At 42.6% G+C, this 25,459-nt stretch overlaps 1 protein-coding gene across 2 annotated transcripts in view; it reads right to left on the bottom strand.

Annotated features, from left to right (window-relative positions):
* The window catches only part of dlc1 (DLC1 Rho GTPase activating protein), a 77,215-nt gene that overhangs the window by 37,958 nt on the left and 13,798 nt on the right, over positions 1-25,459 (bottom strand). The window contains exon 5 of one of the 2 annotated variants that reach the window (XM_070971169.1): positions 19,323-19,356. In XM_070971169.1, coding sequence (XP_070827270.1) covers positions 19,323-19,356 — 34 coding nt within the window. Of the gene's footprint in view, positions 1-10,243; positions 10,721-19,322; positions 19,357-25,459 lie in introns of those variants that run through there. The other variant, XM_070971177.1, reaches the window with a different exon arrangement.

Genomic DNA, 25,459 nt, shown 5'->3' with positions numbered 1-25,459 from the left:
GCTTGACTGCCTTAAAAAAAGACAGCTAATATAATGTGGTTGCTTGGTGCGTCTTAATATGCAGAAATATCTTCCTGTACAACTTCTATGCAGTCCATATGGACACCAAAGCAAATTCCTTGTATGTGTAAAATCATACTTGGCAATAAAGGCTTTTCTGATTTCTGATTCTGATTTACGTCTGTCCATGTCATCTTCTGATCTCAACCTCACAGGTGAGGATGTACATGGAGGATGTGCCAACAGGTGCACAATTCATCATGCCACACAATGATCATATTTAGATTTTTGTTGACAGCATTTTCACTTAAGGTCCTGATACACATGAATGCATACCAATTACGTAATTGCCACATGCTTTTTTCAGGGGTGGCTTCCCCCATATACTGCAGTTTAGCTAGTTAAGGTGTAGGGTTCAAAGTCCAGGATTATCTTCATTGTCGCACGAGAGGAGATTTGTTGTGCAGTGAGGGTTCACATAATGACAGAGTAAGTATAAATGGACAGCATCAACAACAGCTTCAAAAATAAATCACATGAATAGAACAAGAAAATGGAAATTCATACCAGGTATGTTACGGCTGTGCTCTTTGGTCACTTTGTTTTTTGTGTTTTCGCTTGTGTTTCCTCTCTCACTTCTCTTCTCAGCAGTTTAGAGCGAGACGGGAGCTGGGTTGAGTTTTCTCCGGCCGCGCCGCCGAGACGCACCTGAGCCGCATCAGCGCTCATCAGCATGCGGCTTCTTAAGCTGGCTCCGCTCTCCCTTCGTCGACAGATGATTACTTCGTCCAGCCTTCGTCGCTGTAACTTTGTTTAGTGCTATTTTTTTCCCCGTGTGGAGATTTTAGTTCTGTCGCCTTTTACTTTTGCCTAGGAGCTTTTTCCCCTTGTATTATTTGTTACTTTGTGTTTGGAAATTAAAAAACCCAAGCTTCTTGTCTCTGCATATTGGGTCCTGGCCTTTCTGTGTCTCGAGTCCTTAACAAAGTATGTGCAAATGTGCAACTGAGCAAAAGGGACCATGGTAGTGCAAAGAAAGCCTGGGTGCTAATTGCTATTAAGCTTATCAAAAGTACTTGGGATGAATAGAGTCGTTTAGTCCTCTCTGAACAGGTGTCCTGAAATGGCAGCCTGAGGGGAACAGCTCGAACTCCCTCTGGAGTGGGTGGTCCTGGCAGTCCAATATAGCTTTAGGCCTCCAAAGGACCTGCCTATTATAAAAGACCAAAAACCTCCCTGAAATCTTACTGGCAATTCTGACAAGACTTCCAACTCTATTCTTATTGGAAACCAAGTATTAATACAGAAGGTTAAAACAGATTCAATGACATGTCTGTAAAAAAGTCATCACGCCGGTAGAAACGTTAAAACAGAACCATCGGCAAACTTTAAAACCTGTCCGTTCCTATAGCTGCTAGAGCACTCTTTAGAGTACACAATGTAAAGAAGGGGGGAGAGACAGCAACTTTGAGGGGAACCGGTGGATGAGTAGAGCTGGCAAGAGAGAACATCGTTAACCTCTCACACTCTCTTCTGCTACAGCACCACCAATCAGACCAGTAGCACTGATTGAAGCAGGGGAGGCGCGCCACACACAGTAACTCAAGGTAATAAAGACAGCTCTGTCTCTGCCAACAAAGCAGCACTGCTCACAACAGCACTCACAGCATTTCTGCTGACGGAGGGAGGAAAGGTGTAGGAGTGGACCGGCCTGGAAGTCTGCGGTGTGAAATCAGACATTCTCGAGCGCCGAGGCAGGAGCAAATTCCACAATGTGTGCAAATATTTGCGCGCACCACTTTGGGAATCCCAAGCTTTGCCAGATCAGGACTTCTGTGAGTTTCGGCTCACTGCTCCTCGTCTCTGTACAATGTCAATGGACACTTGAAATAGAGGGCCAGTTTTTCCAGCTCTGCTATATCTGGATGTTTGGGTCTGTGAGGGAGACGAGTGTTTGCCCAAGTCCTGTGCTGAACAATCACATCACGTTCCAGCTGCAGGAGTAAAGCGGCGGCAGCGAATGGGACAATGAGAAGTCAAGAGCGTGCATCAAGTGGTCTACTCGTGGTCTTGCTGAAAAGTGCTAGACGTCCCACTCAAGTGATGATTAGGGCGAACAGAAACAGAAATCAAAGAACAGACTGATTAGGATTCTGCTCACGAATGAGCAGACTCAGGCTGCAGCTACATGATCATAATGATGAGGGTTCAGATCTGGCTTAGGACCTCTGCTGTGTCTTCTTCTGCCTTTTGCGGGTCCTGACGCTGTTCTCTCTTCGCATAATAAAGTAAACCAACATCAAAATAATTATAAAAAAAAATTAAATAAATGATGGTTATTTGTTGCAATGCTAGAATCTCATGCTAAAATTGGGCGACGTGGCTTTTAAGTTGCAAGCTCCAGAGCCTGGATCAAACATCTCTCTGAGTGTCAGACTTTTACTAAAGACGAAACAAATCAGAGATTGCTGGATCAATAAAACAGAGGGGGGTTTTTATAATGAGAGAGTCAAAAGACGCATTGAGTGCGTTCATGTGTTAAAAAGAGAAAGTGAGAAAAGACTGAAGGAGAGGGAGCGCGGCAGAACAAGCAAAGTAAACAAGTTTGGCGTGAGTTTGCTGGAGTCACTGGGTTTAGCAAAACATTCCACAGTCTTCGAAACAAGCAGCCTTGTGAGTGTCCAGGGGCAGAAACAAGGGGGCTTTAAATCAGTGAACAGGAACAGCGTTGAAGGACTCCAATTCAATCATAAAAATCTCAAAAGCGTTCACCCTGTCACACCAACATGTTAAGTTCAGCAACTATCAGTCACCTATAGAACAGCAGGACAATCAGTCAGAAGAATCTGGCCAAAGCTAATAAACTGGAAGAGGACAATATGGTTAATTTACATGAGCCCACTGGAGCAGAAATGATGTAAAGTCTTTTTCCACTACACACACACACAAAACAATGTGATAATTTATTGCACTGAGGAAATCTGAAGACATTACAAACCTTACATTTCTCAAAAGGTCATATAGCCTTATTTATTATGTTGATATAGACTGTGCTTAATGTAGAAATCACTTCTAGCTACATTTCTGGGAAAGATGAAACAGTCCAAAGCTGTCAACACATCATCCCACATCGCTCATGTACAGGCTGAGCCAAACTGCCGTCTCAGAGACTGTGGATTAAAAGCTAGTTGACTCTTTACATATTGCCGTAAAAAAATGAGACAAAGCAAAGCGAGTTTGTGCTTTGTGTGAGGTATTAGTCAACATAATAAGTCAATTGTCGCTTTACAAATTGATTAAATGGTGTACTACATTTTGACTACAATGTACAAAATAGGTACAAACTGGGGCAAAAGCTTGTAAGTGATCCTTGGGTTGGGATTGTTTTGTCAAAGCATTGTTCCATAAGCCAATAATTAACTTTCACGTTAAGCCAGCATGGCTGAGAAGAAGCACTATGGATGAAATATCAACCACTGAGCTCACGTGTCAACTGAGCAAACTCATCTGTTGATGAAGATAATGTCAAATGACTAAAGGCTGTGGCAAAGGTAGTAAGTAGACTTTCAGTTTGTACTGCTTAGTCAAAATACGATGGCCAAGGACAAGAATGAACTTCGATGCTGTACTGTAATGGTTACACATAGTGCCTTTCATTTTTTCACATAATTTCTGTATTTATAAAGTCTTGATTTTGAACCACGAACATAATTTCAACACCTACTTTTTACTGACATGTTTTTGATGTCAAGTGGTGGATTCAAAAAACGCTAAACAAATAGAAAAACAGACAGAGATAGGAAAAGGCCGATGAGGCACAGAGAGAAGACACAGTGCGTCCCTGGCACGTATCCCATAGTCATGTCTAGTCGAGCTTGACTGTAATCTTATAGTGCACACGTATGCATGCAAACACAGCAAAAGAGTCTGTGCATGCTTTTAGGTATGCTCTGAATCACTCACACTCACTTACACGCAAACACTGTTTTTACGACTCTTGCAGTTGTTCAAGCGTGGCACACTTCACTCATGAGGCACACATGGACTTGAATAAAATCTCTGGCACAAACAGAGATGACAGGAAACACTGTTCTTGGCCTACTTTTCATATCCACATGACTAGCATGGCATGCAGGCACAAAAGTAGACAGTGGAGCAGTTCATCTGCCTTGATAAAATAATAAGGAGGGTGCTATTTATAGATGTACAATTTGAGCAGCTTGACCTGAATGTGAAGACATACTGAAACGTGCCAACAAGGGAAATGGTGGCGACAAGGAACATCACAAGCTGTGCCTGATGAGTGATTTACTGAGCTCCAATTAAAGCACTGGAACATCAACACGATGAAAACATCTTAAGGAGATCTGTTGTGGAAAACAAGAAAAGATTCAATAATTACTGGACTGTTATGGTCTCACTTGCTCACGTTCACATCGGGATGTAGATGGGAAATGTTTCTTTTTAAGGGACAGATGTGCTGTGAGAACTTACAGCAGACTTGATACACATGTTGGGAGCAAAACCACAAACACTTTAATTGTTGCTGAGACCACAAATGTATATGTCGCAACCCGGATGAAGGCTGAGGATAATGAGTTGGAGCTCAACAGCACAGCAAGGCAGCCATGGGTGGTTAAAGAGTCAAGTCTGATATGTAGAGGACGCACACATCTCATATTTGTGTTTATATGCAGTTAATTCTCATGTTTTTAAACTAAATCCCTGATCAAACTTTAATAGCTCTGTCGATTCTTGGGGTGAAAGTATCTTGTTGAAGCTAATTTGTCACATGGTCACCTCCTGCGTTTTCATTCAAAGAGATTTCTGTTGATGTCACAGTGGTGTGCCCTTTTTGACTTCGTCTTTGGGCGTCCTTGAGGCATGAAATGGCCCTGCTGGGTCCCTGTAGAATCCTGTAGGGCCACAATGGACCCAGGACATCTGTGTGGTTTAACAGTAGGCAGGGCTTGAGTAGACCGGAACACGTCTATGGACCTCCCACTGGCCCACCCTTAAGCCTAACACAAAAGCCTGGTTGCCACTTAACAATAACACATTCATGCACAAGTAGGGAGTAGGGACGCAAATACACACTCACACTCCAGCACTGGCACTCAGGTATAACAAATATGTTTTCACAGAGGCCTTTAATTTTATTTACTGTGTATGCTTTGGCAAAAGAGTGTTTTATGCCCATGTCTGTCCCAGCTGCAGTATAGGTTTGAAAGTGATGTTTTAGGCACATGTTGAAAAACCTTGACCAAACCAGCACAAGTTTTCACCTTACTGGGGCACACAAGGCTCTGTGGATGGCAATGTCAGGTAGTTTCGGGGTTGGTGAGTCATTTTTGTACGAATCACGTACATCCAGTCAGTTACATGCTTGCAGATTGCCAAATTCATCTGGTACAAAGCAGGTTTTTGTCTGCCTGTGCTTGCGTAGTCTTTCTGTGGTCTGAAAGGGACCCACCTGTGCTTACCAAGATGAATGGAGCGGTGTATATCAGGGGATGTGGTAATGCAGATTTGGTAGCGCAGAGCAATTTTGGAATTCATTTTGGCATTAAATTGTGGCTCCACTAAGACTAAGCGCAAATGCAGACAGTCTGTGTCCTTTGTTTCGCTTCAGTTGGTGAAGGCCCACACACAGGCCGCTGTCAAGTTACGCAAACCCCTTTAATGAAAGCTGACTTCTTTCACTTACAAATTGCTCAACCAGCACACCTTTTTGTTAAGCACTTTGCAACAAATACCTGGCTAGATTCGAAGCGTAGACACTGCAATTACATGGCATGTGTTAGACTACTGTGGAAGTACTACTACGACTACTAGGAAGCTCACACATTAAATACCTACTAATTTGTAGGCTTATTTGCACTGTTTCCTCGTTTATACAGTGAAAGTAAATCGGAAATATAGCAGGGATATTGTCATCCTGAGGAGACATTAATTACGTTTAACAATATAGACTTCCATTTCCAGTTCGACATGGGTCAGACTTCCTTATTACACTGTGGATTTTTATCAATTTGCTTGTACCAGCAAACTTTGAAATGACCCACTCGGACTATATGCTTGGTGCACTCTGAGAGCGAATGGTAAAAATGTTACTTGATTGTCACTGGCTGTCATTGAACCACACAAACAAGCACGGCAGACAATGCATAACTGCACCTCAAAGTCTCCACATAACATCAGTTTCCTCTTGAGAGAAGCCAACTGAACTGACAGCCCACGACAGAGCAAAGCAGCTGCTTTCAAAGGGCATGGAAGAAACTGCTTGATGTTTCTGCTTATTATACCCAGGGTATAGAGCCAAACTCTTGTTTTTCTCACTATTAAAAGATCAATGTCTGGATAAACATGCAGCAGCATCAACAGCTGATATTAAGAGAAAATCCACTTATATTTTTGGTTGCTGTGTTAATGCTAAAGGGAAAGCAGTGCAAACTCCGCAACTCAATACACGTGAATATTGGTGCAGCATTACATAAAAACAGCAGCTGTATGCATGTTCACACTCATTTGACATTCCTCAACTTGAGCCAGACCGAAGCAGCATGACAAAGTTTAGTGCAAATCCCTAATCCAATGAAGATTTCCTTACTGTATTTTCCATAACTACGACTACAAAACAGGTTTAGTCGTTTTCTCAACAGAGCATTTAGCCTAAGGCATGTTTACAGAAGTGTAATATCTAGACATTTATCTGAAACATTTCAAGCCAAGATGAAATTAACCAACATAATAGGCCTATTACCTCCCTGCACAGATCTTTGGAAAATGGATTGATTGACAAACCTCTGGTTATTATGCAATAGCATTAGCCTGGTAGCATTGTGATAGGCATAATAAACTAATTAGGCCTCTCAGGTAGCCAGCCAAAAGGACTGTAAAAGGAGACCGGATATAACCTTCACCTTGATACAATCCATGATTACATCACACAACGCAACCCTACAGAAACAGCACTGCATTATAAATGAGACTCGACACAAAGCGTGCGTTTTCTGTAAAGATGACATTTAGAGAGACTATTACACAATATTCAGGTCAGGTGAAATGTTTTAGTGCAAAGGCAGGATGGTGAGCACACATGTAAATGCCAGCTGGGAGAAAAACAGAACATGTCAGCATAAGTAACACGAAAGAGAAAAATAATTCATGTGCTGAGTGGTGTTGACATAATTCAGTGAGCAGTTACAATGCACTCTGTGCTGTCTCTAATCCCACTGCTCATCTACCTGTTTCTGAATTTCCTACTGTGTTTATTATTGTGTGCATTCATTAAAACCTAATCATCTTGGGCCCTATGATGTCCATTTGAATTTTTCCCCAAGTTTCATGTTTCCTGTCCTGTTTTATGCTTTCAGCACATTTCGTCATCATAAAGAATGAATAATCATGTGGTGGATGAATAAAATGTATTCAAAATATTCAAAATTGAATGATTATCAATACGTTTAATGTATCACAAGCTTATGTTTGATCAAACTGATCTTCCCTCCACATGCAGCTTGAACACGCTTCCATTTTTATGATCAAATTCTCTCTGTGTTTTGTGCATTGTGCAAATCATAGGGCCCCACAGAATTGAGTAATACCTGAAGAACACTGTTGTGAAACAGTCCATTTTATGATGCACTGTATTACCCTGTAATCATTTTTTCCACTACATGTCAGAAAGATTGAATCTTTGTACAGTCCTTGCAGTTCTGGATTTCCATGAACAAACACTAAAACCACAAGTTACATGATGCTCTCCTCTGTACAACTTAAACCAACCTCCTCAGCTTAAACGTCCTAATCTCAGATCTGTACGACAGCAAAGTTGGAATTTCACTTGAGTCTTCAAGTGAGACTATTTTGCAGGCAGGTATGATGGCAGATTGTGTTGTTTCTTTTCTTATTTTTTCTTGCTATCTGCCTGAATCCAGAGGCCCTTTGACCTGTCTGAATCTTAGCGAAAGCCATTGAAAACAGACCAGAAGGCATGCCACTCATGTCACACTCTATCCTCGTCAAAATGTCCATGTTAGACCTACCTCCTGCAAATCAATACATCCCTGTGTTCAAGGTTGTAAAGCATTGAATCTCGCAGCAGCGGTATATGAATCACAGAACACGTCTAAAGGCTTAGGCATTTTCAGAAAGAGACTTTTTCTATGGTAACCTGAAATTCTCAGAACGATTAATCATGAGCTGATGAAAAGGCTGGAAGTCCACACTTGTGTACAGCCTCAAAGCTACAGTATCTGTTACTGTCGTGTTGGAATTTCATACCTTTGGCCTAAAGGGAGGGATCAGAAAAAGATGCCTGCTCGAAGCACTGGCCCCTTAAAATTCCATTCATACACCTTTGCTGCCTGAAGAAGCTCCATCCTGAAAGGGGACTGATTTAAGGGGGCTCCCGAGGAGGACAATAGAGTGACAAAGCAGTGATCGTCTTGATGACGTCTCCGATGGACAGCATTCACAAAGGCCGTGAGTGACAGCTGGATCTTGTCAGTGGATAAACTTGGCGTTCTCAGGCGCATGTTGTCCCCTTCAGCTATAAACATGCTTTAAATATGTGATGTGATCATAGGGATGACAAGGGTGGGAAATGTCAACAAGGATATTGGGTTTCAGGATGCGTGACGCTGCATAGAACTGACGTGCAGTCCTTGAAAGCATGCCCTGAGTGTTATTACAGTACCTCTTGCACATGTGTCATCAAGGATCACATATCACAATAATGTCATCTTCGTGTGTTATAGTACAGAAATATTAAGTCCAAGTTGATTTTTCCAAGGCAAGACCATTTCGCCACCAGAAAAGTCAGTTAGGTTTGGAATATTTTTCACAGGGTGCCAAACTGGGTCATATTTAATTGGTAGAATTATATGCTATAATCATCCATCATGAAAGGTTATGGAGGAAAGGCAATTTGATTACGATTCATAATTTAAGGCATCTTCCACACTGAAAGCTTTGTCGGATTCATTAGAGGTTGATGGCATGTGAATACAAACATGCTGGCTAAGAACATCTTGAGCTCTCTTGGTACAGTACATGATGTTCCTGCACTTTATGGCCAAGAATGCACACATGTATGAATTCACACACAGTCATAATGGTTTAACCACACATGCATTTCCTGTCAAAGCCACAACATTGTCAACATCTTGCAGAAAGAGGGAAAATTAAAAGAGGAGAAATTAGTGGCTCGTCAAGAGAGCTGTAATCAGATCCTGCCATAATTCTTTGACCCACTTTTCAAGTCTTCCCTCTTTCATGTGGGACAGTGAGCTATGTTATGACAGTGTGACCTGGACAGTGTTTGTTGGTGGATATTTATCACCTGGTGCTCTCTACTTCAATAGAGAGGTTAGGCCAGAGGGCAGTGACCTCTGGATACAGAGGGAAAATTGTGTTACCCCCTTTGAAAGAGGCACACCAGCACCTGTACTGACTTGGAAGGTGTTGAGATTTCAAAGATGATGCAGCCAATCATGTCAATCGTGACCTTGAAGAGGATCACACCTCTCTTAAAAACACTTTGAAGTGGCCTGAACTTTTATATGATGTCAACCAACATTCCTCAAGAGCGCCTCTGTTAATCCATTTTCTTTGCTGCTGCTCTTATATGACAGAGGCCTATCTGTATTATTTAGAAGCAAGCTTGCCAGGGAGGAGGGAGTCTATTCTGATGCATGTGTACAACCAGCTCATTAGTTATTCATGGATGAATCCCGGTTTTCAAGCAGAAAGCAGGTAAAAGGGAAAACGCCAACACTGCTATCTCAAAGTCCTGCAATGAAAATGTATCCACACACACATACATCCGCCAACCCAAATAGACCTGCTGTCACATAAAGCACAAGAAAAACCTTAATATGACACAAACCTGACAATCACGATCTTATAAAATGGACAGAGAAACGTCTGAACCTCTTTCCCTGTGCTGCAGCATCCCCATTAACTGCTGTCTATTGATCTGTTCGTGAGGAGCACTGCTCACTGTACAAACGCCTCGCAGTGTATCCTGTCTTCTCTCTGAGACGATGACAATGCAATTTTCCCATCCTGTTGTGTACCTTATTAAAGAGTCTGAAACTTCACGTGCTTGGAGGAAAATCTGGAACAAAACATGCACGCAATCACATCCAGATCACAGGCAAACAAACACGTACACGTACCGCACAAATTTTCCTACATGCATACACCTGCTGTGTCAGTCGCTGCCTTCGTCACTCACCTGCCAGTCGACTCTCTCGAGCTGTCTTGCTGAGCATATCTAGGGCTTTGGAGGTAGAGGACCTGAGGTGGTCACTGAAGGACCTCTGCAGCAGCAGCAGCCTCATGGAGCGAGACATGCCGATTAGCATCCACTGAAACGTATCAACGTCAGACTCCTACCTTGTCCGTACACCTGTTCCTGCTCCTGATCGGGTCGATTATTGTGCTTGTGTGCCTTGTCAATCCCACTTCTTTTCACTGCTCCTGTTTGTTATCTTGCCTGATATCTATGTTCAAGTATTCAGCAGCAATCTGACTAGTTTCTCTATTCTATCCTCTGTACTGGTCTGCTTTCTGCCTCCTCTTTGTCATTCTGCTCTGTTCTAGGACTGTGTGCTCCCGTCTGCTGCAGCAAGCATTAGTGCAGTAACTGCTGGGACACATCCAGCCAATGCTGCAATGCTCTCATACCCTATTCTGCCAGTGTGTGTGTGTGTGTGAGTATATATATGTGTGTAAGTGTGAGTAAGTGCTTTCTGACACAAGCGCGAGCACTCTCTCTGAATATCTGAGTGCTTTAGAGTCACGACTAGCATCTCTCCTTCCCAGTCCTTTTTTAAATCTTGCATCCTTTTTTTTGTTGCCTCACTTTTCTTTCACCTTCCTCCTCTCATCCACTCTGTTTACACCTGCCCTTTCCTGTCTAGACACAGAGCATCAATGCCAGTTATATAACCCACTGCCCAGGCAGCCTGCTTGTTATAAAGATCCACCTATCCTTGTCCAGAAGCAGATAAAAACATTGGGTCCAGGATGATGTTTGAGTCACTCAGACAAAGCTGCAGGACAATTCACAATTCCCAGAAATGGTTGATGATGAATTATTTTTGAGGGATTTCCCAAAAGGACATGAGATGTCAAGAGTGAAAAAAAAAATAATGCTGAGATTTAAAACTGTGCTCTCACTGGTTCCTCCTGCACCACAGAAACCTCTCAGTTATTCCCCACAGCCAATAATCACATTCCTCAGCCATTCAGCCATGGGAAATGGCCCAACGCATGACATGACTTTACTGTAAATGCATTATTGTGGGGAGTATGCAGTGCACACATTCAAACACACACAAACACAAACAAACACAAGTAACATGTCATGTCATGAGCTATTGAGAAAAAGGAATGTAATGTAAAACCTTATGTAACAAAACTTAAGCTACTGAGACGGACACAAACAACACAATGGAATACATTACTTAGACCGCAGTTGATCGGATAACGCTGATTTGGCTTCTATTAAGCAAGCACAGCTCTCAGGGGCTGCGAAGAAGCTTAGTCATCGGCGACTTAGTGGGTGACATTTTCATAAACAGCAGAGTAGCTGTTGTAACACTGCAACACCATCTGATGGGGACTAAGAAGACTTTTCAGAAGATAAATGAATGCCATTATGTGCATGCTTCTCAAAATTAAGTCAAACACACAAGAATACACATACGATGCAGTTTGAGAAGCTCATTTGCGGTGATGAACCAAAGATAATTATCAGCCAACTCTGCAGTTCCTTTTTCCTTTTTTATGTTTCTCAGGAGTTGGTGGAGACCAAATTAGAGCAATTTACATTAGCAAGAAGGACATCTGTTGGGTGATGTCTGCTGGGTGAGTAAATAGACAACGATGTGCTAACACACTCACCATGTCAGTTTCATAAGGTGCTGCCAAGCAGCCAGAAAACTCAGTGAAATTTTCTGAACTTAAAAATATAATACTTAAAAATACTGTGCGTGTCTTTTAGACTGCTAATGGATATCAGAATCAGAATTCCTTTATTGATCCCCGAGGGGAAATTGTTTAAAAGACGAAGAAGGAGGTATGGCAGGTGACTCATTACCTGAGTTTATATATGCATGTAGCTGTAAGCAGTACGAGATTATGAGTTCCAGATTGCCCTCCATTGTATTTCACACTAAGCTCACACTTGAGAAAGTCAGCCAATTGTGCTGATTGCTCCAGCAAGTGAAGGTAATGTACCCTACACTGGCTTACTGCAGCCTGCTGACAGCATTGTGCTCATCACGGCCAAGTGACTTTACGGCCTCCTGAAGTTTACTGTGACTGATAAGGCTGGATTCCCACGTCTTTGCTTTTTCACAACCTTTTACTCTGTGATTCTGCAATTGAGGAATGACCTCTTTAACGACGCTGTAAATGAGGATTAGGATGGGATACAGGAAAACAAACATCCTATAAAAGTATCACGTTTTTAGTATCCTCCCTCACACACCTGTTCGAATCAAATGACATCTGAATCAAATTAGGATTTTCGTGCATGCGTGAGTGTGCGCGTACTCCAAGATGCACAAATGCAAACCATCTGGGTCAGTTTTTGTATCAAAACAACATATCAGTGAACTTTCCTTCTCTCCGTCTCTGTACCTGTGATAAGGGGGCAATATACAGACTGTAACCTGGATATGACGGAAAATGTCCCGAAGGGTGGAGGAGGGGGGGGTGGACAGGGTGAAAACAATGGAGTTCTCATACCTCAGGAAGGAAAAGTCTTGCCAAATGCCCCCTCTGTCAAACAAGTGTACAGTGTGCCAGGAGTCTGTACCTACATCTAAACTCCACAGAACAGAGGCAGTAGAGAGTTACCTGCCAACACACTGACCTAGAAATGGAGACAGGGGAGGTGAAAAACGAGGACAGGGGGTGTTTCTGGGAGGACTTCAAACAGTGTATCTAAACAGTGTGTGAGAGTCTATCATCAAAAACGTCTGTGAAAAACAATGCAGTATACTCTATTCTTTACAGCACGGCCAAAAATGTGTCGGTATGTTGAAGCATGTGTGTGTGGGTGTGCCCCAAGTGTGACTGTAATTGTGTGCACGTCCCTTTGATGTGACCATCTGCTTGAGGTCTCCGCTATCAAACTTCCACTCCCTCAGCCATACTGTCTGCCCTACTTTCATACAACTCCTGACTCCCTGAAACCGTCGCACCTTGATATCATACAACCAGACACCTCAAGATATCAAAACGAAATATCCCACATGAAGTTTATCCAAACAGTGGACATGTCAGCCCCCCGCAAGTTCTAGATGGTCTCTCCCCCCGATCCCCAGACGAGGGGAATGAACCAGCCAGGGAGAGACAGAGCCTGCTGAGCCAGGACTGATTCATTAGCCTGGAAACAGCGCTGGCATCTCCCCCCATCGACACTGGGAGATTTAGAATCCCCTGGTTACGGATGAAAGTTCTTGCTGGATCATTTCAGGAGAAGCATGTGCACAGGTCAGTAATAAAACCAAGTTAAAATGATAATCATGAGAACGAGGAGGGACCTGTGCAGAAAAACACTCCTTGTTTGCTTGGCTTGCTCCTGACACATTCTTCTTTTTATTTGCAGAGTGTGATATACTGAGACAAAAGCTATTTGTGGCTAAGTACAGGAAAATAATACTCTTGAGACAGCACTGATCACTTTAAAGGAAGCCTCTATGTGTATGAACAGGCCTCATTAGTATATCTCTTGTGCAGCATTGCGTTTGACTACAAAGCCCTCCAGCCCCGTATCCCGAGGAATTACATCCATATGATGATTCCACATCTTACAATTTAAGTCCTGTGCCAATGCTCAGCACCGCTGCAGGAAATAGTGCGTCCTTTATGTGGTGAGGAGGTTTGTGTGTTGGATAGGCATGTAGCCCACAGTAGACCTGCAAGTAAAGTTGCCCTTTTCTAACCACGACCACAATCTTTTCCTAACATTAATCTAATGTTCTTGTTGCCTAACCATGCTTTATGGACCATAACTATGATCTTTCCCTAATCTTATCTTATTCCCATGTAGCGATAAAGCTGGAGCAGCCAGCATAGAAAAGTATTTCATGAGGAAGTAGCAAAAATGTAAAAAATCTCGCCATGTTAAGAAATCTTTGTAAAAAAAAAAAAATAATAAAAAAAATAAAAATCCCCATATCTGCATCTGGATCTTTATCAAAAAAGTGATTCAGCCATTCCATGAACCATCACCTTGCTTTCCATCAAATTGTACTGAAATCCATATTGCAATGACAAACAAGGGACTGACATTTCTTGCAGATGGAAATAAAAACTGAATAAAAACTGTAAGAATCCACAACTTTTTGTGTTCAGTATATTATTGTCTTATCTATACAGCTGTCATAAAATGCTTTGACTCCTACTTTCTCAACATCCGTGTAGTTACTAATTGACCAGCTTCCATATGCAAACAAAATGCACAATGGTCAATTTTCTATAAAAAGCAATACCTGCCTTTCATGCACAGTGAGTGACGAAACACATACCAATCTGCTGAAAAATAAAGCTAAAGTAAGAGCAATGACTAAAGGTTTCTTTCTTTGGCACAGGGGAGACTTTTGTTTTTGCTACTCTGGGAGTTCAGCAAGCTGACTTCCTGTTGTAAATTCCCCTTATGTAGTGGTTTCCTGTTCAGAGGGAGATGGATTCCCAAAGAAAGACCTGTCAACCCCAAAATATTCCAAAATATCAAGTACATGCATGTATGACATTTAAGATAAGAAAGTAGAATTATCTTCTTCCAAGGGGAACAGATTGCACCTGTAATTGCTTTCACAGCTGAATTGGAAGTGTGAAATATAAATGGAATGGACTCCAGCGTGTTACAGTACCAGTCTCCACACAGGAAGCCGGGCAGAGTGTGTCAAATGGGAGGGGAGAGGAGGGGCTGTTTGGGGGGGGGGGGGTTGAAGCTGGAGTAGACTGACGGGGGGAGGCCAGGAATGTGACCTTGCACAAACACAGCACAACACTCATGTACTGTGTATGGAGGGGTGGCAAAAAAAGTGGGACAAGGCAGACTCAATCAAAGAGCAGGAACAAGCAACAGAAACAGGAACATCAGTCAGGAGCTATTATTGACTCAGCTCCAGGCAAAGGGAGCTTTATTACATCTGTCAAAGCATCTTCTCAAATGAGAGCAATGTCCTCAAAGAGCGTGTCGCTGCAGGGTACAAAGGATACAAGAATGAATGCTAGCTGATTTCACTGTGACGCTCTCTGAACTACGTGAAAATTGGCGTGGAAACGCGCTCATTCTGCAGACTGCACATGTGGTCTGTCAGAGCCAAAAAGCCCAATCACAAGATCTGTGGATGAGCAAGGATTTTCAGACACCATCTGTGCTGCTGCTGAAAGGACTCTGTTAGTCGTTTACCCTGATAATCAAGTCAGATGCCGAAGAGCACAACGCAATCACATCTCTATGCCAGTTGTATTCAAGGAATAGTTTCACTTTTTGGGAAATTCTCTTTTTTTTTTTTGTCCTACATATGAGGCTAGAGTCAGCAGACAATTAGCTTAGATTGGCAAGGGGGAAAAGCTAACCTGGCTATCACCATAACAGGTCATTTTTCCATCTCTGGTATAGTAGAGGTACACATTTTATATTAGAAAAATGTAGAGGTGCTAGTAGGTCATTTAGTTTTTACTTGGAGGAGGGCAGGCTAGCTGTATCCCCTTGTTTCCAGTTTTTAAGCTAAACAGCACAAATCAACTGCTGGCTCTACTTCTATATTTACCAACAGACATGAAAGAGTCTTCTCACTTATCTCTCAACAGTGAAACAAATACAAGCATGTCTCAAAATGTGGTGACTCAACGTCTTTTGGGTACAAAAAATTGTGTTGTTTCTTTTGAAGAAACGGTGAAACGGATGCAGCAACAGAGGGGACTTTTCACAGTTTGTGATAATATGATGAGAAATTCTGGGATCCCCAGAGGTCAACGCTCAGACACAATTGAAGAAGAGTAAAAAAAACACAGCTGCATTTACCAGTATCACCAGCTTTAAATACCAGTAACATGAATTTGTCACTGGAGTTCCAAGAAGGGAAGAACGGTGACTGGAGAGGAAACGAGGGAGGTAAGAGAAACAAGGAAACAAAAAGGAGAGCCAGACAGACAGAAATGATGAGACAAGTTATTCACAGGAACCACCAACTCCCTGATGTCACAGTGCCCCTCACATACAGGACTCCACTGAGGGAGCTAAACCACTTCCTCTTTCCTCGGTTTTCCTTTCCTCCACCTACATCAAGTGCTGTAAACTATGAGTCTATGAGTCCAGGTAAAAGGTCAGGATTTAACCCTACTGTTGGTTGGATGCCCATCATTGTGTTCTGTTTATATATTCCCACTGGTTTATATTTAGATCAGGAAGGCACAGCAAGGTGCCTCCAACTCAGCTACAATCAAGGGCACAAAAAGATAGACCATTCTTAGAGCCAGGAATCTCTAAAGTGTGGTGTTGACAAGCTCAAACACTGGTGGGAGAGAGAGAGAGAGAGAGAGAGAGAGAGAGAAGTGGTCTGCATTCTTCTGCTGCATACAGAAGTTGAAAAGTTGATGTCAATCACTGACCGTAGCTTGAGCAAAACCAGAGCCATGTGCAGAAAAATTAGTTTAACATGTTCAGATTATTGGACAATTCAAGACAGTTGTATGATTGTAAAGTTGATGACAGGTTAAAAAAACACTGTGCTTGGTCTATAGAGCACCATATGTGTTACATTTAAGGACCAATTTCTCTTTTTTGTAAAAGAGTAAATTCTATAGTATTTGTGCCTACTTAAGGGACACAGCTGAACAATGAATGTATGATGTTATCAGGTGAGAAAAAGACAGTTACCACACAATTTTAAAGTTCAAACGCCTACTCTGGTTTGTTATGATGATATGATCATGCGGTGTAAAACTGCAGAGCTACAACAACAAGAACTATTCATTCACACCTGTTCTTATGCCTGTGTGGACTGAGGCCAACTTCCATGTGATAGTCAAGCCTTTCTCTATTATGAGCCACCCCCACTTTTGCCTAACTGACGTCTCCATTGTCTGTTTAGTCAACATGAACAGGCATGATTTGACCACAACAGACTCCAGGAGGGTGATATTGAGACACCTAACTACGTAAATATAGTCATAAAATATCAACAATTCATCAATCAATTCGTCATAAAAAAATGTTATGAATGTTCAAATAAGAAGCTTACAAAAGGGTTTTTTTCCCTTTACGTATTGATCCTAATCCTTGAAAATATTCACATAATCAATGCACAGAAAGCATGACATCGATTTTTTTTTGGCTTTCTTGACGCCACATTTAGTGCTTCATGAGTTTGTTTTAAACAACAGACCAAAGACATCACATCACATGCATCATCTCCTAGACCATGCTTAACCGATGATAAGGACAGTCATGCATGACTTGCTGCATGACTGTTCTTATCGTCATCAGATGGTATGCAGTATGATATGACTTGCATCATTTCTGTGAAAAAACACCCCCCTGAAGCTCAGGCTAGGCTGTGCAGCACCACAGGAGCCCCATAAAGAACACATCTAAACACCAGGTTGTCAGTTGTAACTCTGCTGCATTTAGACACATCCTCTTTGTGCAGAGGAAAGCCGTGACGCTGACCACTCACTAAAGGTACACCCGACGCCACAGGGAGGTCATCAACTGTGCAGTTAGAGAGCGCGGGCCTGTGGAAACTTCTTGTTGATCGCTGGTGTGCTTCCGTTGTCACACAGATAGTAAAATTAACCATGAATGAGCTGTCTTTCATGGCGGTGCAGCAGGAGCCTTTAGGGCATGGTGTGTGATGTAACACTGTCACAAATGTGTCATTCCCAGGGGCTTAAATGGTGGACATACAGAGGGGGCTTTGAAGTGTCACAATGAACACTGGGCTTTGTGCTCCACCAAGTCCCCCAAAACTCCGCCAACTCCCATTGTACCCCAACCCCCCCTCCAGAGTCCTGGGTTCCATCACACAGACCCAGAGATGGAGGTTACATAACTTGATTACAGGAAGTCAGACTGATTCAAAAAAAGAAAAATGACCAAGAGCATTTGACATCTTTGCAGTTGGTGCTGTGCATTTTTGCAAGCTTTGGCCTCCTTGTAAAAAACATTTGGAGTGGGCCTTTCGCCAAAAAAGTAGTCATGCTCATGTATGCACACACACACACACACACACACACACACACACACACACACACACACACATACACACACACGAACAAACATGCTGACAGTTTGTGCACATTTCCCAAGGAAGGTTTTCAGCAAGTGGCGGTAATTAGAAGGAGAGACAGAGCGAGAGTGAGTGAGGACTCCCAGCGGGCTTTGAGTCAGCGGGGGGCAATATGAAAGCCTCGTCCCCACATCGAACCACCTCGCTGGTATTGTTTACCAGCGGACTGACGACACAGGGGGGTGTTTAATGAACACTGCTCCCCTGCAGGCTGTCTGAAAGTAGGTCTGTCCATCCATAGTTTTCTGATGACCCTGTGCATTACCGGCAGACTGCTGACAGAGAGGTCGGAGCCAGCATGGAGGGGGCAGTCACTACAGATTGAGTTTCTTCTTAAGATCGATTCATAATAAAGTGTGCAAAGTGGATGATGGCAAGCATTGCAAAGTGATGACATAACGTGATATCAACACTGTGATGCTGTTCATCAGGAGGAAGTCATGAGGATTGATAACTGTAGGCCTATAGTATACAAACATTACAGTCACAAGAGTGCATGTGTGCTATGCTGTGTATTTGGATGGATTTATAAGCATTTAGCTGTTTATTCTCAAAAGAAGTAAGAAATGGGGGCAAAGGGTAAATAAGTACAGGTCAAAAGTTTGGGGCATCAGACACGACATCCAGTCTGGCTGTTATCTTTGAAAGGCGACTGGCCTTGATGGTTTAGGAGATGAGTCTAGGATCTTATCTACACTCGCATCCAGTGTCTCATGGAAGCAGAGCCTGTCCTCCTCCACTCAGCCCCTCCCTCCTTCCTCTCCTGCCTCATGTTGTGAACACCGGACAAGGCTATCAATCACAAACCATCACGTAGAATCTCTTCACATGACACCAGACCAGACACAGACATATCAACTGCAGACGCACGCTTTTTCCAAACGCACACATGACAAAAAAATGAGAAAGAAATAAAGCTAAAAGCAAGCTAATGCTATTATCTAGAGTGTTGAGATCTAAACTGAACACGAGGATGAAAAAACAGCAAGGACTCACCAGCTTTTTCTTTCTCAGGAACGGTAGAGGTGCTCTGGGAAAGAGAAGAGAAAAGGGATCAGCTGAGGTAACTTAGGTTCGATGCGTTTTCAACTCATACAGTAAAATCTCTTCATCCATCCAGCAATCTTTAAACAGTCCTAAATAAATGTTCAACAATGTGTTTGTGCGATGAAAAATATTAAGAAACATTAATGGGAAATATCAAATAACAGTATTTATTCAGTGTAATGATGTTGTGTGAGCTACTTATTTAGTCCCTTTGCACAAGACACCAATAAAACAATCATAGAAACACACATTGGCCATATCAAGAAGGGGGTTTCTAAAGCTCCATAAGCATAGTTTTCTGATGTGAAAACGTTGTTACAAAGAGTCAGAAGAGATAACTAACCCGCCAGAGACTTCTGAACAAATATCACATCATTTAAAGTCAGAGCACGCAGCACACTCTCCTCTGATCTAGTGTTGATCCAACCCTCACGTAGACATCACTGATAAAATCACAACACTTTCTGTAGCCATAGTAGATTCTCAGCATTCTGTGCACGTAGGATTTCCTTCTTTGGCTTTGTGGTGGGATTTAGGGAAACTGCATCAACACAGAGTTTCTGGTAAAAATAGAGCAGCTGTTTCATTGGTAAAGTGTGTGAGTGTGTGTGTGTGTGTGGGGGGGGGGGGGGGGGGGCAGTCAGTTGGAATGCAGAGGTCTCTCTTGCCTCTGACTTTTGACCTCAGGTTCCTTGGCTGACCTCAACACCCTGACCTGTTTTAATCCACACTCCCCTGGAACAGATCAGACAGGACGAGGAGGACAAGGTACATTCTCGATAAAAAGTATCACCTTTGTCCACATTGCCTTCAGTGCGTAAATATCTACTTTATCTTCTGATATTCCTATTAAGATAAATGCCTCCTCCTCCTCTGTGTTTATTCTGTCCCCTCAGGGCTAATTAAAATGATTTAGCTGTGCCCTGCTGTGACTACTTTAAAGCCTGCTTACCCTTTGGCTGCTACTTACCCTGCAGATTCAACACAGCCAAAACCACAGTGATAATCATCTTTAAGGAACATTTCAACATTTGGGAAAATGCACTTATTTGCTTGCTTTGCCAAGATCTATGTGGGGAGATTGATGCCACTCCCATGACTGTATTGTAAATATGAAGCTACCACTAGCAGCTAGCCTGGCTCTCTCCAAAGGTACTAAAATCCATCTACCAGCACCTCAGCTCATAAAAACAGATTATATCTCATTTCTTTAATTGTACTGGGTTTTTGTGCTTCCTTGGAGTCTCCTTTGGTTGCCCAGAAACCTCACAGTAACAACAAGGCTCTGGGATATCACAGAAGAAGAAACAGACCAGCACCTGAGATCCGGTCCAGGCCCACTGCAACCTGGTCTATGGATGGATGGATAACCACCAACAACACTTCAACATGTTTTTATACCTATGTTTTGCAGAGTCAAATCTTTTCAAATCTGATTAAGGTGAAGTTCTGTAGCTCAAGGCAATTTCTTCTTTAATGTACATTCTGTGGTAAACATACCTATATTTAAGATAAGAGCATTAGTGTCATTATTAATCATTTTAACGTCTACACGATAAGAGCATGTTGTACTATGTGAAACAAACAGAATGAATCAGCAAAAAGCCTCTCAAATATCAAGGGGGCTCTTATGATGAACTACAACAAGCGTGACAGAGTCTGGTGAGAGCGAATACAATGCCTGCTCTCATACGCGAGTTTGCTTTTGCTAACATGTTGGCTGATTAACGCTGGATAAAGTGTTGTCTTGGTCCCGATCTGTCTTGCTCAGGTTCCTTAGAAGAAGTGGGTGAGCTGTCTACTCAGACATATGTCTGATGTGTGAGTGTGTATTTGTCCATGTGTGAGTGTGTATTTGTGCACGCGTGGGGGGAAAAAAAAAAAAAAAAAAAAAAATTGAATCACTTTGTGGGTTTCAGGTGTTTCAGACGCAAAGTGGGTAAAATTCCCCCTGTGGACAAATCACAGAGAAGCCACAGCCAGAGACCCCTACTCACTCTTTTGTCACTAAATCATCAGCAGAAACAGACCTTTAGTTTTAGCTTTATTTTGTTTAAAACAGTGTCCTTGCTGCATTCCCCTGTGTGCAAAACACTGCTGACAGTGCGAGATTCTGCCAAAGACAACACTGACAACTTTTTTGTTTTTCTGTATTTATCAGTCATATATATATTCAAGACTATAGAATAATTTTAATTCTGCCCTGACACTGAAATATGTCATCACATATTTAGAGATTACTGGATCAATTCATGTGTGCCTTTGTTCCAAATATTTTGTATCTTATGTTGTGGCACAGAGATGTTTAATAAAAAAACAACAAAAAAACAAATCTATAACTTTCTGTATTTTTATAAGAAGTCGGAGGAAGACTGGCCTTGAATAATGGAATCAATATGGGAGGTCTGTTCTCTGCTTAACAAGACATTCAGTTCACCAGTGTGCACCCTTCCTGTTGTGTAAACACCACACCACGGGTTCCTGTCAATGACCCATGAAGTCACTTATACACAGTGTAAATCTCACCTTCACACAATGCAGTGTTTTCCCTCATAATAGCAATTACAGTTGAATAAATGTGAGTGTGAGACCAGAGAGCCTAACAAGAATGTGAATGAATGGGTACCAGTTAGTACCAGTGTTTTCATAGCACCACGCTCGCATAGTTTCCCGATGTTTGCCTGCGCTCCCCCTGGCATGCCACAGCGCAGGTTGTCCCTGTGTGGGGTTGTCCGGGCCGTGTCAGGTGTCCACTGGGGAGCTGTAGGCCGCGGCGCACACAAGCGTCAGCTGCCTCATTTACTGCCACTAATTTACTGGAAGTGGGATGTGTGGGGGCACAGGGGGTGAGGTATGTGTTTGCTTTACACGTGTGTGTGTGTGTGTGTGTGTGTGTGTGTGTGTGTGTGTGTGTGTGTGTGTGTGTGTGTGTGTGTGTGTGTGTGTGTGTGTGTGTGTGTGTGTAGTGGCCTGCAAGCATGTGTGCCTGCATGATAAATTGCTGCAGGGTCATTATCGTCATTATTGTAGCAAGAAGCTTCGGAAAGTAGGTTTTACAACTAATCATTTCAGTTTACAACTGAAAAGCTTTTACTTGTTTCAGAAATCTTGAAAAAAAAAACCCTGAAAACACAATGTTGTATGTGTACGTAGAAATGAGCAAGCAACAGACTGACGCTTATTATAAGAAGGTTTTGTGGAGGTGATTTCTCGACAAAACATTTTGATCTAAACCTTTGACGTCAAGATTCTTTTTCATTTGAGGCTATTACATCTCTTTGATGGAAATGTTCTACATGTCTTGCTCATCATTGCAGATGCAAACCACATGCAACATATTTGGTATCTTTGGACTCAAATTTAAAATAATGTTCTGAGGGTTTGAACACACTTTGACTGCACAGAATAAGTTTGTTTTGACTCCCTCACAGAAGAAGTAAAGAAGAGTGTGAAACTGACTAAATATTTGGTAGCAGTTCTCGACACTCAGCGCTGCTGACACATTTTGGTTGGGACCAAAAAAAGCAGTGAGGTTCAATACTCATCCCTTTTAACAAATCATTTTTTAATTGTTTTTCAGTGACGGACCCTACATTGTGTACAGCTGCACGCACAAGCCTCTCTGTGTGAGTTAGTCAAAGATGTTAAGCAAGCCATTGGCATGTGGCTCTTGCACAACAAATCCGAGCAATCCATGCCTCTCTCAACCCCACCGCCACCCTCTCATCCCCAGCCCCCTCCTGCGCTGCAGCTGCAGTATGTGTGTGTGAGAGTGAGTGTGTGTGTGTGTGTGTGTGTGTGTGTGTGTGTGTGTGTGTGTGTGGTGTGTGTGTGTGTGTGTGTGTGTGTGTGACCACCCATGGTCGGTGCTGGCCAAGGATTAGGGAGCTCAGGCTAACCCAAACCTTTTTCTCCACCACTTAACGCAAATGGCTAAATTGGTGCAGATGCCTTACGGTCAGGTAAACTGGCGGCTCCAGCACCAGACATATAACTGTGACAGAGGGAGGAAAGATGTTTTGTGTGTGTGAGCGCACGCACACGCCTGTCCAGAGCCTTTGGAGATGTTATCTGGAGCTCATTTCTGTTTTTTGACTGGCATGAATGTGCTCTTTCTGCCCTGCACTTATAAAAGAATTTATTCTGCACGCTCTGTCGACCCCTGAGTGCACATGTGCAAGGAAACGTGGGAAACAATCTCATTTTAGCCTTCTCCTTGAGGAAATGTCCTATCCCCCCAAACCCTCATATTTTCTCCCCTGTGCCCCCTTTCCACATTTTTAACAGTTTCCATATGTCACACTTGGAGTGTGTCAACAGGAAGTGATGCGATGACTTAGTGTAATGATGCGTTGGAACATTTCCTGCAGAAGATGTATATTAGTGTCCAGATGTTGGATTTAACAGCTATTTGAAAAGAAAACCTTAAAAATTTGGTGACACTTGAAAACATCTCAGTTCCATGTCCTGACATCTAGTAAGATATGAAAAGCTCAGGTGAAATCTACAACATGAATCAATGCACTTTCAGTCTTCAGCTGTTACGAAGTTAATGATTTTACCGTATCCACTGTGCACTCAATCTCTCTCTCTCTCACACACACACACACACACACACACACACACACACACACACACACACACACACACACACACACACACACACACACACACACACACACACACACACACACTGACCGCCAGCTGAGGCCTCGTTCTCTCACTCAACCTCAAGTCATGTGATATGTTCTGTATTTCTGTATGGGGTGATGTTAAATGAAAGAGTGAGAAAAGTGGATATGTGCGCATACGCACACACGCACACGCACACACACGCGCACACACACACACACACACACACACACACACACACACACACACACACACACACACACACACACACACACACACACACACACACACACATTTGCCTTTGTTTACAAGAGTAGGCCAAAGCAACAGGCTTCTGGTTTCAGGCAGTGTCTGGTAGGATTTAGTGCTGGGCCCCTGGAGCATAAACTGTGAACTGTTGACTGGCCCCTGGAATCTGTCACTGGACAAGAAAATAACTCTTAACTTCCTCCCAAAAAGCAAACTAACAGGTCATCACCAAATGTCACTCTTACAGGTTTTCATAAATGAAAACCGTTCATGTTTACATGCATGCGGACCATAAGACCAGAGTCCTCAATGAGACTCTGTGGTTCTAACTATACACCCAGTAAAGTCTGATCTGGACTGAATCGCGCACAAAGCGTCACCTGCAATAAATAAGACAGCTGAATGTGGCTAAAATAACGTCTTTCTACTTCTGGTAGGTCCATATATTCCAGAATATATGGACAATACATCATTTCAGCACTGACTGAAAACTCATCAAACAGCAACAAATGTGATGTAAAATATGTTATGTTACACTATATAAACAATTTCACAAGAAAAAAAAACACAGACGAACGCATCAGACTATCGTCCATTATAGAATATTTGATTAAAAGACAAAATGTGTCACCTGTTCCCTGCCCACCACCAGTTTGTATTTGCAGTTTATGGACCAGAGTTAATAGGGATAAGACTCATTGTCCCAACTGCACCAACAATGCTAGCCTGTGGATTAGCCGCTGACATTTTGGGGAGAGAGCGGAGAGTGGGTTAACAACACAGAGGGATTAGACAGTCCTCTGCAGAAGACTGTGGCGGCCCCACAGCAGTCCCTCGGCAGACACACATCTTAGTGACTTATCAGGAGGATCAGTGGGCGAGACCTCGCTGGGTCACAGTTTTGTAGCATTTACTAAAGAATGCACTGCCTCCTTTACAGGGAACGGCATTTAGCTGGTCAACAGAGCGTTGGCTGACACACATTGTGCACAGGTACACTTTCACCTGCCACAATAAGATATTTAGCTCTACATATTTTTTGAAAATCCCTTTAATGAGTAGGTCCCACGTTTTCCTTAGGCATTAAAACTGAGGGCAAAGATGAATAATGGAATGAGGCACTCAGGTGTATACTGGCTGAGGTAATGTAACTTCAAGGCAACCATGAATGAAAACACATTCAAAACAGAAATGTGAACACATGC

This window comes from Chaetodon trifascialis, chromosome 2 (genome assembly GCF_039877785.1).
Source record: "Chaetodon trifascialis isolate fChaTrf1 chromosome 2, fChaTrf1.hap1, whole genome shotgun sequence".
Lineage (NCBI taxonomy): Eukaryota > Metazoa > Chordata > Actinopteri > Chaetodontiformes > Chaetodontidae > Chaetodon > Chaetodon trifascialis.
This window is presented reverse-complemented; position numbering and strand designations above follow the sequence as displayed.